Here is a 13,930-nt window from a genome sequence, read left to right on the forward strand (position 1 = left end):
AAAAGCAACCACAGTATTGCTTTAGTATTGCAGTGTTAGACGGACATCTCTTGAATGAGTTTGTGAAAACTACTACAAAATGTATGTATAAAATATAAAAAAAATAAAGTGTTTATTATTACCAGATTATTTTCATAACTCTACTACTTAAGTAGTATAAGTACAAGGTTTATATGTTAAATTTGATATTAGAAAAAGAAGCTGCCTGATTGATCCTGAAGTAAAATAATTTGTTATACACTGTCTTAAATATTTCTGTAAATACAATGATATTGTGAAAGTGGGGTATTTTTACTCAAAAATGACTCAATCCACATCTAGTAGAAATAAAAATTCTAAATTTTCTCACCTTTACTTTGATGTTGATACCTGGCTTGTTTTACTTTGCATTCTTTTGCATATCTGCTGGAACTCCTGCACCATGCACCTATAAATTTATTACCACGGCTTTATATAATTTGATAACCAGGCTGCTTTCATTTTTGACGGGTTGTTGAAAGATTTTACTGCAACTTAAAGCCATTAAAATTGCATATATAACCAAGACGTGCTTGTCAAATATTACAGCGATGATTCAATAATAACTTCAATTATGTACCGTCATGCAAATTCTCTGTTTATACTGAGGAAGATTCACTCGCATCGAGATGTCGAAAGCTTGAAACTGAAAGAAAAGCTGACTGTATGACATAAATTTGACTGGCAATTATCATGGTAATGCATGTCATCCTGATGCAGTTGATCACAACTTTATTCCCGACACACATGTTCTATACAACTCTGCAATTGACACATATATTTCAGAGGCGTTAAAGTACTGGATGTTCCACTAATTCCAGGTTATTTTCTTATATTTATGTCTTGCATGCCACACATTTCAGACATGTGGAACATGTTTTTTTTTTTTGTTTTTTTTTTAATATAGCAAGACTTATTGTAAAGCACATGGAGTTTATCTGCTGAGATTGGGGCTTTTCAATTTAATTAAATCTATTTCAATCAGAAGGAACTGACACAGCTGAGTGTTGGTTTACACCCCAGCCTGATTAAAGTGTCAAGATATAAGATATGGAGGAAGCTTTGTGATTTAGCTTTACTGTATTTCGGGCCTCTTTGTGGCATCTTGTATCCATACAGCCTGAGGTTGTTCCGTTTGTTCTCTAAAGTTAAGGGGTTGTTGCTAACTGGATTGGAGAATGTTTCGAGATGGACGCTTCAAAAACACAGATTAAGGCTTTAGGGGTTAATAGAACTAGATTGGATTTAAAGATTACCGATGAAAGCTTATCCGGAAATCTAGGAAGTCCACAATTGCCGTCATTAATGTTGACTGAGTGTTCCTTGTGTAAAATCAGTTTAAAAGTGATGCACAAATGTTCCTCTAAAGATATAATTTACTTGAAAAAGCACTAACCTACTCCTGCTTGCTTAAAGTTTCCCCTAAAATGGTCAGTGCCAATTCACAAAGCCAAAAATATGAAGTTATTAGGTTTTGATTCATTCAGTCTTAACAGGAGCTCCAAAGGGTATGAAATTAGGGTTTTAACTCACTAAAATAATACAATCTCAGTGAATAAGGCAAGGTCTGTCTTTCCTATTTTGATCCAGATAACAAAAATCACAGCGAGTGTAATTGTTCAGCATGTGTCTCCTTCTTTGAAGTGATTGACTGCGTCCAACTAGCTGAGCTCCCTGCCAAAACGCTGCAAATCTCGAGATAAAACAAAAAAAAAAGCGTCTTCATATTGAGCAGAAAGCCTATACTTGATATTCGGGTGTCCTCTCTGGGGTGTGACAAGGATCAAATCCTATTACTGATTTCATTTCCAGTTGACTTCAGCTCAAAATAGTAATCCACAATAAAACCCCAACAGGGGTTTTTATATCCACTCCACATGCCTTTGTGATACTTTTCAAGCTTAAATAATTCTTTCAGCAATTGGCCCGCATGTTAATCGACATGTTCTGCTGATTGGGGTGATATTTCAAATCAGAAACACTAATGAGCTCTTTCATGCTAAACTGTTTATATTGTAACAGAGACAACACAGCAACTCGGGTCTGATATGCCAAAATAAAAGCTTTTATCAAGGAATATTGATAAAATATTCCTTGCCCGCCACTGAGGCATGTCATGGATGTGCCCAGAACTGCTAACTCCAGAGCAGCTTTAGGTAAGAAGAAGAAATGTGAGGATATAATTATTTTCATTAGGAATATGTTGAAGTGCTGGAGTTCAGCTTAAAAGAGTAAGGATTTTTCCACCTAACCAGTTCCAGACCTAAACGGAGGTCAGTGCACCACTAAAGCGCCGCTGCTTGCATTGAAAATCCAGTGCTATCTTGGCACCATCTCTTAGCTGGACCTGAAGAAAAATCTGCCTTTATTGGGGCTGGAGACCAACAGTCTGCATGAGTTTTAAACATTACATTACATGTGAGGTAGTTTTTTTTTTTTATTTAGACCAGAACAATAAAAAAATACGGCAATTCTGTTCATTATCTGTCATCTTTATGGGTTTTTAGGTGGTTTTGAATAGTCTGGAATATCATTTAAACATTTTCCAGGTCTGGATGAGTATGTATGTGACAAGCCTGAAAGGAATATTTAGTTTCCAGGACAGACCTGTTTAAAAGGTCTGTCCATTCATACAATATGAGCTGTTTAAATGTTTCCTTATCATCTAGTTAGTGTACCAGATGGACTTTTAACTGATTTTATAAATGCTGTTTGCAGCTCTTCAGGCTTATAACAATTAAAGATCTAAAATGCTGGTCTTTGTTGCCAAACAACGATAATCAGACTGTCACTTAAAACAGCCATTATATGTTAGACTGATAACATAAAGATGTCGGTTTGCTGGGATGACGAGAAAAGAAACTGTCTCCCTGCAGTGCAGTCATCTACAGAGATACAAAAAAAACAAGTCAGTCATTCACAGGAAGTGGTGATATAACTTTGTCTTCTAAGAACAAATCAGTTCTTAAGTATTGATCTAAAGATTCAGTTGGATGTAAACCACTTGAAACGTGTGTTTGATAAAATCTTTTGTGCATAGCTTAAAAAAAATCAAATAAACCTTTAAGATCAAACAACAAGCATCATGGTGCAGTAGGTTTTAGGAAACCTTCAGGGCACAGGGGGAAAAGCCACATTAACTAAAAAGAAGTCTGCTCTCCAGTGTACTGTCTGGGGAAGCTTCAAGTCAAGAGAGGGAAAAAAATGTCTTTAATAAGACCTTATAGATGTTTTCAATGAGCTAAGGATCAAGATAAACACCAGTGAGTATCTTAAATACTCACTCCAAAGATTACTACTCTGTTGTGTAGGGGGAAAAAGATAGCAAGGTCTGAATTAGCGTTTCCTCCACTCCAAGAAAAATAGGTCAGTTGCGGGTTTGTGATGGAGCACTACTGTCTTTTAATGAGTCTAACTCTCTGAGCAGCACTTCAGATAATTGCCAGCCTGGGCTGAAGAGGCTCACGGACCTCTGACGACGGCGGGCTTTTTGGAGTGCAAGGTACTCACCGCACCATGGTCTTGAGAAACCAGGGCCTGTGGGCGATAGAGGGCACAGCCTCGTCCATCAGGGGATGCATCTTGATGAAGTTCAGAGTGTCGTCAGGGAACTCATTGGATACCTTGTACCTCTCCATGGATGGAGTGCCGGCACAGCTGCCAGGTCTGCAAATGCAGTGGAGGGAGAGGACGATAACAAAATGTGAGAAACGGGGAAAGAAAAGTGTCATAAGGAGGAAACGTTTAAATGGAAAAAAACTGTTTAAAACGAGAAGCCGCCAGAAGACAGAAAGTCTAATTCCCTTAAAATCAATAAGACTGAAGTCATAAATGGCTAAACACTTATTCCTAGAGCCTTCGGTCAAACAGGAGGACACATGATGTCTTCTTTTCTGAGTTTGGGGTAATGCACTGAGACATTCTATCAGTGTGATCCGTTTACAGGAGCTGGTAAAAAAGAAGCTGCTTTTGATAGCATATCCTCTTTGCAGGCATGTCGCCTCGGAGAGCTTGTAAAACCTCTTTACAGTGCGCTCTTTGATACCCTTTCACAGCACATAACACACACCAGGTCCCTGAAATGTCAGACAGCTGGCCTTGCACTGTAGATACGTAAAAGACCAAGCCTTAAAATACACATTTGAGCGTCGTCCAGAGAAATAGCTTTAAGATGCGCATATGTGGTGCTGCTGGTAGAGACATTTCAGTCAGATTTGCTCCGTTTTCCCACTTTTTCTTTCCCGTTTGAGAACTGGAAGTAATTTTACGAAAGCATATGTGGTTTGACTCGGATGGTGAGGCCTCCTCCCAACATCCCGGGACGACCCTTCAAATGGGTTCACAAAACTGTGGCTAAATCTGAAAGTTTTTAAATACAAACGAGATCCTGCAGAATGTGAGAGAGCTGCGGATAAACCAAGAACTGTTAATGTTAGTGAATTGGCTGATTTTCAGCTTTGTGGTCCTGACCAATCTGAAGGATTTTTCAACCTCATTAGGCAGTCAAGAGGAAGCTCTAAAGGCGAAAGGATCTATGTAAAATATCTTTTTGCTATGGAGGTATATCACCTCTTCAGGCTGAAACAGGACCTGTAGCAAGATGTAAAAAGGCTAAATTTGCTTTGTTTTATCCTGTTGAGCTTTCAAACTTTGCCTATCATGGTGAACATCCTGAATGATTTGTAAATATCAGATTATCTGGTAAGAATCAACATTCCTTGAAGTCAAGATGTTAAAGGCAAGTGGAAATGTGCAGTCTTTTTTTTTAATTAATCTATTTTTAAATGATAAAATCTGCCTGATTAGCAACTTCTTTACAATGTAAAAATACTTTGAATTCCTACATAAACATCAGCAGATTAAAGCTTTTCAAGAACCAAATGTGGGAAACTGGCTACAAAACTTTGATCATTGACTTCCTGCTAAAAGAAAACACATTTAACTGTAAAATCCTGAGCCTAAAGTGGATTCCCAAATCTATGAGGCCGCTGAAATAAGCTACAGAATAATATCTGCTGTTAGTTTGCAGGGTATGCACACACACACATGCACGCATATGGACGGCAGAACCGAAACAGACATGTATTAAATATGAAAATCTGTAAATGATTGGGTTTGGGAGTCTAGCACATGGAGGAACAGACTGCCACAGGACCGGACCTTGGTGGCATTGTTGCAGCTCTCCATCTGCTTGCCTGTAGATAAAAAGGGTCTGAATGCGGCAGAGAGCAGAAATTTAATCAATCCCATCAATTACTGCAGTAAGCAAATGTGAGCATATCTGCTTCTAGAAATGTCTGACCTCACTCAGGGTAAACAAGTCGTTATATACACTAATCAAGGTAAAAAGGGTGAACTCACTCATGTACATTCATTTATGCATTAAATTAGCAATGTAGAGCTTGTGTTTTGTAGAAGAATCAAATCCCCTGGCTTTAAGTGAGGACCTATACACCCACCAACAATTATCGTAGCCCAGATCTTTGTAGTGAATCTGTTTTTTTTTTCCTTCCCTCCAGGAAATAAGAAAAACTCTCAGTGCTCTAATTAACAAGAGATAGATGGGAGATTGATCAGGTCGGTACATTTGTGGAATTAGCCAGCCATATTTAAAATGATCTCATGCTTCATTTGCTGATGCTTATGAAACTGCGGGTGGGGAGCAGGGGAGCTAATGTGTGCAACTATGAAAAAAAGATTGTGTTTATGTGATTGAGAGCGGATGTATGCTCAGTATTTTGCAAAAGTTTTCAAATCTCTTGGACTTTTCATCAAATTACAAGGAGAAACATAAATTTTTATCAGGGTTTCATGTGGTGGATCAACATAAAATAGCACAAAAAAAGAAGGTAAACACAGACAGTTTTCAAGTAAAATAAAATTATTATTCTGCTGATGCCCCAAAATAAAGAACACTTCTGATCAGCCTGAACACACCTTCCATGATGAAAGATGGTGGTGGTAAAAAAATGCTTTTCTACTGCAGGGACAGGAAAAAAATATCATAGTAAGTGGCAAGATGGACAAAACCTAATTCTGGGGAAAACCTCAAAGACCTGAGACAAGATTGTTGTCCAGCAGGGCAGGACAACAAGCCTAAACATGGAGAGATTCTGTAGCAAGACCTGAAAAATTGATGTTGACACATGCTCTGCATCCAGCCTAACCCAGCTGGGTTGTTTTGTAAGGAAGGATGAGCAGAAAATGTCACTCTGGATGTGCAAAGCTGCTGGAGACATTCCTCAAAAGGTGTTTCTACGAAGACTCAGGGGGGCTGAATACACACGCACTCCACGGTTCTCAAACCTTTCTCAGAATTTTGAAAACCAGGAATCATTTTCCCTCCAGTTCACAATTATCAACTACTCCTTGTTGGTCTATCACATAAAAAGTATTCAAATAACCTGAACGTGAAATGGTTGAAGCATTGTGAATAGTTCTGCAAGGAATTGTAGATGATGTGCAGCAGATGTTCAAAAGAGATGATTAGAATAACAGAAGTGCAAGTAGGTGATTAGATAACAGTCATTTTCAGTTTTCTAAAGAAATGACTTGCGTGATTGAGAGCAGTTTTTGAGAGTAATGACAGAAAGACAGTCGATTCTGTATTTAATGCATTTGCCATGTGTGGGTGTGTGCGTGTGTGTGTGTTGCTTGTCTGTACCTTGGCTTGGGAACCCTCTCTTCAGGAAAAGGCGTCCAGGTGGAGTCTGGGGATTTCTGCTCTTTGAATCGCCCAGTGAAGGCGCGGGCCACCTCCGCCATGTCGTAGGCACACACTGCTGAACCTGGAATGCTGCCATAACACAAAAACACACACATTAAAGTAAGGAAACAATGCATAAACAAGCCACTGTCTGAACATTTCACAAGGAAACATCTTGCCAATTCTGGACTATCACTGAGAGACAGAGACATGGATTTACAATCCATTTACAGAGGCGTTTAAATCTCCTGCCTTGTTTTAAATTTCGAAGGAGAACTTGTTGCATTTCTAAAAGCAATCATTCTTCATAGCATTTCATACATAAAGTGGATATAAGAAGTCTACATCCCACTGTTTAGCACCAGTTTTGTGTCATTTGAAAACACTAGACCAATGTAAACGTTTTCAGATCCACCTTTAAACCTGCCCAACATTTCCCTGGAATCCTTTAGATGAGAACAAAAAAACACTTAAAAAATTAAATTACCAAAGTTAAACAAATGCAGGGTAGAAATATGATAAACCCCAAATGAAGTTTGGCTGATATTTTCTGACATCTTCTGGGTCACATCACACCTAAAACCATCAGAGACAGTCCATACCACAGGTCTCTATCAAAAGGCTCCAGTCAGGAGAAGGCTGCAAAACAATTTCCAATGAACCAAAACCAATTGGAGAAAATTATGGCTTCTGTAAATGTACATTTGGAGATTGAAAATCTGTGGTGTGAAAATGTTCTGAAATGGTTTATCTTGGTTTTTGCACCATAGAAACCTGATATTTTAACAAGTTTATTCAGGATTTTTAAAGTCTGCTGTAATAATTTTTTTTCTTTAATCGTTGGCCTACAGACTGGGTTTCCCCAAACTCCTTCCTTATGACATTGAAGTTCATTACAAATCCACTATTGAGCTCCATCCATGAACAACAAATAATTTTATTACTGCCTCTCTTTTTTTAAATGGGGAAAAGAATCGTCATCTTCAAATAGCGGCGCAGCAGCTGCCTTTGTGTGGAATCAATGCATAGCTGATCAGTGACTCATTTCTCTATTTCTTTATCCAACTGCATTCAAAAGTATAAGAAAAAAACTTGAGAGAATCCGTTTTTCCACCATTTTTCCTTGGTTGAATTTTCTCGGCGTTGCATCATGAGCTAAACTCGTCTCGTAGACATTGGGGAGACGAGAATACACAAGGGCAGCATTATAGAGAGCAAGGTCAGAAAGCTGTTAATTCTCTGCTCAGCTGCTAAATTACAGTAACTGCTGTCGCTATTGAATATGTGCAGAAAGCAGGACCATTATATTCATTTTTTTACCAGACAGCTGACGAGGAGGAGAGACTGAGAACGAGGTGGGCAGACAGACAAACTCGGAGTCTTGTCTGCACACTAATCTCACTCCCCAACTATGAAACAGAAAATGAATGCTGGAACCTTATAGAAATGTTTCAGAAGTGCCGCTTCATTGGGTTATAATGTTCATTAACCATGCTCAATTGCATTGTCACAAGTAATTGTCTTATCTGCTTAAAAAGCGGCCATAAAATAGAGAATTACAATATGTATGAGCTATCAGACGAGCTCTGTGCTTCTGTGGTAATTTTCAATTTAGATTAAAAACTCCCATGGCCCTCGAGAACAGTTAGAAACATGAAACAGAAACGGAAAATAAGATTTAAGGCCAGCAAGTCAAAAGGGCGGCGAGACTGTTTTGACAGGAGATGTAAATGTGTGCCCTGTAACGCTCAGAAAGTACGTGTCGCCGAGAGGCGCAGCAGCTCTACCGACGTTAATAAAGGTCAGGCTGTCAAAATGTTTTTAGAAAGTACTTCTAACTGAAAAAGATAACCAGGATAAGAGCTGGAACAATGAAAATCAGCTTCTGGCGTGTTCACACCGATCTGAGATGAGCCTCCTAGTTATTCAGGATACCTGTTGTAAGGCGTGGAGAAAGTGGCCATCACCACATCCCGCCCGTTGATGTGGATGACGTCCGTGACGGCCTGCAGGATGTTGAAGTAGAAGTGGGAATCCCCAGGGATGGAGCAGTTCAGGCGGGACTTTAGGAACGACGTCCACTGCTTCTCCAGGACGCGAGGAGAACCTCCGCGGTCATTCTTGCAAACCCTCGCCACCCGGGGAAACACCACCTGGTGGAGTCATACATTTAAAATCCTATGGCATCTTTGTCAGTCACATCTTAATTTCTAAGTGGTGTACATGGACACTTATAGGCATGTAAGAGTCATAATTAGCAGGTTTAAGTAAGAAGGAAACTGTGATTTGCACTGTTCATAACCAATTATGAACATTGATTATGAAGATAACCAATGTTACGGTTGGAACGGTTAGTAACAATAACCAATATTGGTTGTTATCCTATATTTGATTGAAGCACAATCCAATTCCTTCTACTTGTTCTCGTTCCACTAAGTGAGAAACTCGGTATTTTAGCATGAATAAAATAAGCATTATGTTTCCATAATACATAGTTGATTGAATTTTACAGGAAGAACCAGAAAAAAAATTTAAAATTTAAAAAATTATGCAGTGTTTGTGACACTTTGTCTTTTTTTTCTTGGTGAAACCTTTATAGCACACCCAGCTGAAGCTGCACATTGGATAACACTGGGAATAATTAGCTGTTCTTTTCAGCTCCTCTTTTGCAGTTTCACCATATAATTAGATTTTGAGAAAAAAAACATTGAGGATACTTGATCCCATGTCAGGTGAAGCTCGGGTCGATCCAAGCATTCATTAGAAAAGAGTGAGGTAGACTGGAAAGGATGGTTCCACAAATCAAAACCCTTTTACAGAAACTTCTGTCACAGATGAATAATTAGGTGCAGGATTAACTTGTACTGTATAGCCAAAAATATTCACTCAGCCCTCTATCATTTTACTCAGATGTTCTAACCACTCCCCTGGCTGCAGGTATGTGAAATCCAGCACTTTGGCATGCAAACTGCTTCTACAAACATTTGTGAATGGAGCTACTAATGCAACAGCAACGTACTAGATGATTTTATGTCTGACTTTATGGGCATTTCCCCAACAGTTCCAACAGGAACACCAGTGCACAAAGCAAAGTCCATGAGAATATGAGAACATAGGTGGAGAAACTTGACAAGCCTGCAGAGTCCTGACCTCAACCATGACAGCGCACTTTGAGATAAACTAGAGCAGAGACTCTGAGACCAGCCTTCTTGTCCACCATCAGTGTCAAAGCTGATGTTGGACAAGACATGTTGGACATGTCCTTTTCTGGAGGAACAATCAAACATCAGCATAAACTGACTTGTAAGTCCTATAAGCATCTTTCCTTGAAGAATTGAAGATGTTGTAACTGTTAAGGTGTTCCAATGACATATTAAAATTATTTGTATTAAAAATGGGATGTAATGAAACGTAACCTAAAACTATTAGCAGTATAGTGCTATAGTTACATGTTTCCTTATCTATTGTGGTCCTTAAATCAAAAAGAAATGGAAAATTTTAACTAGAAAGTATTTATCATTTTCAACAAGAGTATTTTAGAGATTCCTTCAGAAAAAACTGGCAAGAGGAGGAATATTGAACAAGGAAACAGCTTCGGCGTAATTAGTCAGTGAAATTCAAGAGGCCTTCCAAAGCATTATTGTTATTGACATGACAGACAGAATGGAAAATTCATTTAAGACACCGAGCATAAATATTTATTTTATACCGTATTTGGTGTTTCTGCCCCTTAAAGAACCCAATATACACCGTGATGAAAACTCTTCTAATGATAGCCACATCTTAGCCTGGTGTTTCATTGCAGTAAATTGGTGTGCCATATGTTTAGTTAGTCAGCACCTGGCAACAGAAAGTTTTAACCATACAGCATTAAATAGGAGCCAAAAACTGTAATTACAGCTGTACTGTTAGATTTGGTAGCCAGTGTTGTAATTAGCTGTTGTCACACTATAGTTAACAGCTATAACTCCAACCATGGCCCGAAATTGACAGTGTGAACGGGTGCAAACATGCATTTAAACCAGATCCTTAAACGCGCACACACACACACACACACACACACTCACGGCTATGCAAACACCAGAACCCTCCGTTCTCACATTGACCCACATACAGATATATGAATGAGAGATTTGGCCGTGCAGCGAGCCTCACCCAGGGCTGCTTCAGTGTGTGGCAACAGAAAATGCTGAACAGGTGAGAGTGTCAAGCTGAAGGTTGCATTATTCCAGATTTACATCCTAATTTGTTCACCCCAAGCCTATATCGATGTTAAGAAATATATTTCCTTTTGTTTTATTTTATTCCTCCACAGCAGATTTATCAGTTGTGCCACGTTGCACAAGCGATTCTTTACATTGTCAGAGAAGGCCATTCTGTTGGGAAATAATGGGGAGATATCATCCACTGAATGTTAAATTGCTCTCTGCTCCATCAGATCTCCCACCACTTGCATAATTACACTGACGCTGCTTTCAAAACACCCAGCAGATTGAGAGGCTCGATCTGTATTCATGCTCTATATAACACATGGCTGTCGTTTCTGGCACTGAATCCATTACTTCTGTGTTTTGCATCGCCTCAGATCTGCTCTCATACCGTTCTCTCTTATATTCCCTTTAATTTATTCAGCAAAGTACATGCTCGTCTTCACTTCTACCTGCTGCTTCGTTAAACTCTCTCATTGCTTGATCCAAAACTGAAATGAGATGATTAGAGAAGAAATTTCTCGTCCCGCTGGTGTAATACCCCAAGAAAAATCTCCTGCTGCTGTTTCTTCTTCACCAGCCTTTTCCTGTTCCCCTCCAAGTTTTTACTCTGCGGCGCTTGGGAGGAATTTCTCATGGGAAACATTGAGACAAGATGTCAAACAGGAGCACTGCAGAACAGATGCGGACGTGCAATAGGAGGGATATATTTAGCCTCCAAAATAGATCTTCCAGACATCGATAGATTTTGTTTTTTCTGGTTCTATTTTAAGTTCTGTATCCTGTCCGTTGTTTCTAAAATATGTTCTTGCCACTTAGCAACTCCTGAAAGCCTCCTTCCCAATATGTGATACACCCATATCCTGTTGGCCTCCCCAGGCGCTTCCTCATTCTCCCAGTAAATAGGAAGTCACCTCTGATTAGAGTTCAAACAATAACAGAAGAACTGGGCTTGTGCTTACCTTTCCCATTGTGTTGTACTCCATTGCAATTTCCCGAAAGAAGAAATAGATGAAGTCTCCGTAATTGACTGCCTGGACAAAGTACGGTTCTGCAGGGGAGCAAAAGAGGAAAAGAAAAGAAGTCAAAGTGATGTTTTGCCACGACAGAATAGTTCTGACACCATATTTCACAGCAAACAGAATATCTGTCGTATTATGCGGAGAAGCAGCGATCGTCGGTCTTGAGAGCCTCACTCTATTATCCTTTATGCGAGCAAAACAATTTGCATGTGAGAAAAGACTGCCTCCCTTTTGGGTTTTGACAGACTGGACTGGTGCTTGTTTCACCCTGGGGGCAGAACAATTTCAGTCGGAGCAGGATGGCAAAATGGATCAACTTCAAGCAGAATGAGGAGTATCTGCATAAGTGGTTCTGCACTGATCTAGTGTCAGACCTGCAGGAACAAGGTTCTGATGATACGATAAACCTGAGCAAAGATACAGCAGTTTCATGGCATGCATACGAATACTCAACACAGGTTATTGTTGAAAATGAGAATTTTGTTCTCAATCAGCTTACCTGTTTAAATGAATGTTAGATAATGAAGAAAAAAATATATATAAAAGACAGCCACATATTTTTTAACGTAAAAATAAAAGAAATCATCCCAATCATATCAATGGGATATACTGATATATGAAACCTGCTTATGCCAATTCTGCAGTTTCAACACACATGGTGATGCATCTTTGAAAACATTTTTTTTTTTTTTGCCAGCAACAAGTGAGTTCCCATGTCCTCAACTCACCTTTCAGCCACTTGGAGTCGTGTTTGACAGTGCGAAGAGTCGGGCTGTCGCCAAGACTACGATAGATGACCGCATCGATCGCTAGGAAGTCTGTTACGGTGGCTGAGTACAGCTTGCCGTCTGGACAGGGAATGCAGAGGTAGAAAGTGCAATGAGGAGGAAAGATGGAGAAGAATAAAGAGAGCAAGACACAGAGAGCCATAAAGAAGAGAGGAAATAAAAAAGCATTCAGTAACAAAGAGATTCCTGCCCTCTGCGGTTGGATACACCAACATATTTCAGAGGCCTGAGACCTGGAAAATGGACGAGTCACACAAACTGAAGGAATTCCTCAACAAAACAACAAACAAAACTTAAACATGTTGCACATCTACGAATAAAATACAGAATCCCCACACTCCCTTGTTTAAGCCACAGTCACACACTTTCATGGACACGCAAACACACACGACTGCCCAAACACAATGCGCCACCAGAATGACCTCAGCCTGGCTTGGTCCTTACCACAGTGGAAACTCAAACGACATAATTGAAAGGATAGCAGAGAGAGGAACCCTTATGATTACTCAGAGCTTCCAGCTCTTTCCCAAGTAGCTCTGCTACATATTAACTGCTCCGGCTTGGCATCTACCATGTGTGCGAAACCAGAAGGGACAGATCATCAATAGTGTCATAAATCGGATGATAATAAATATGAACGAGGGTTGGATGTCTTTTGCAGCATGTGGGTCACATTCCACCAACAAAGAGGGTTGACTCATTCTGGTTTCCTCCTTTCATAAATCACATTCATATTGAAAGAAACTAAACAAGAAACAAAAGGAATAACAGAAAAGTCAGAGGCAAATTATTATTTCAGTTACCATAGTACTACTGATGCATTTTCAAAGACCCTAATAGGAAACAAATTTCAGGCTCGGAGGAAAAACAGAGGAATGTTTGGCGTTTTTCCTCTGATGCATGTTACACACACTAACTTTGCTTTACAAGATGTTGTCAGAATGTTCCTTAAAACCGCAGCGTATGAAAGACAATATTAAATACAACGGGAAAAAATCCATCACTCAAATACTCTCAACTTTCTAATTTGACTCAAAATGGCTTAAGTAACTACATCTAGAACTTCACGTGACAAGATGATGCTGTAAAATTTTCACTAGCAGTGCGGACTCACAAGTACCTAGCTAGTCCCTGAACCCCCACAGTGCTAAAAAAATCATTTATATTCTTGTTTTATACCGAGTACCC

At 39.4% G+C, this 13,930-nt stretch overlaps 1 protein-coding gene across 3 annotated transcripts in view; it reads right to left on the reverse strand.

Moving 5' to 3' along the window:
* sema6a (sema domain, transmembrane domain (TM), and cytoplasmic domain, (semaphorin) 6A) overlaps positions 1–12,899 on the reverse strand; it is a 44,917-nt gene extending 32,018 nt beyond the window's left edge. For all 3 annotated transcript variants that reach the window (XM_015052597.1, XM_015052596.1, XM_015052595.1), the window contains exons 1-5: positions 12,683–12,899; positions 11,895–11,983; positions 8,660–8,877; positions 6,683–6,814; positions 3,529–3,684 (exon numbers count right to left, since the gene is read on the reverse strand). In XM_015052597.1, coding sequence (XP_014908083.1) covers positions 3,529–3,684; positions 6,683–6,814; positions 8,660–8,877; positions 11,895–11,983; positions 12,683–12,884 — 797 coding nt within the window. In that variant the 5' untranslated portion in view covers positions 12,885–12,899. The remainder of the gene's footprint in view (positions 1–3,528; positions 3,685–6,682; positions 6,815–8,659; positions 8,878–11,894; positions 11,984–12,682) is intronic.
* Positions 12,900–13,930: the final 1,031 nt, after the last annotated feature.

This window comes from Poecilia latipinna, unplaced genomic scaffold (assembly GCF_001443285.1).
Source record: "Poecilia latipinna isolate Pla-1442-1.1 unplaced genomic scaffold, P_latipinna-1.0 Scaffold1121, whole genome shotgun sequence".
Lineage (NCBI taxonomy): Eukaryota > Metazoa > Chordata > Actinopteri > Cyprinodontiformes > Poeciliidae > Poecilia > Poecilia latipinna.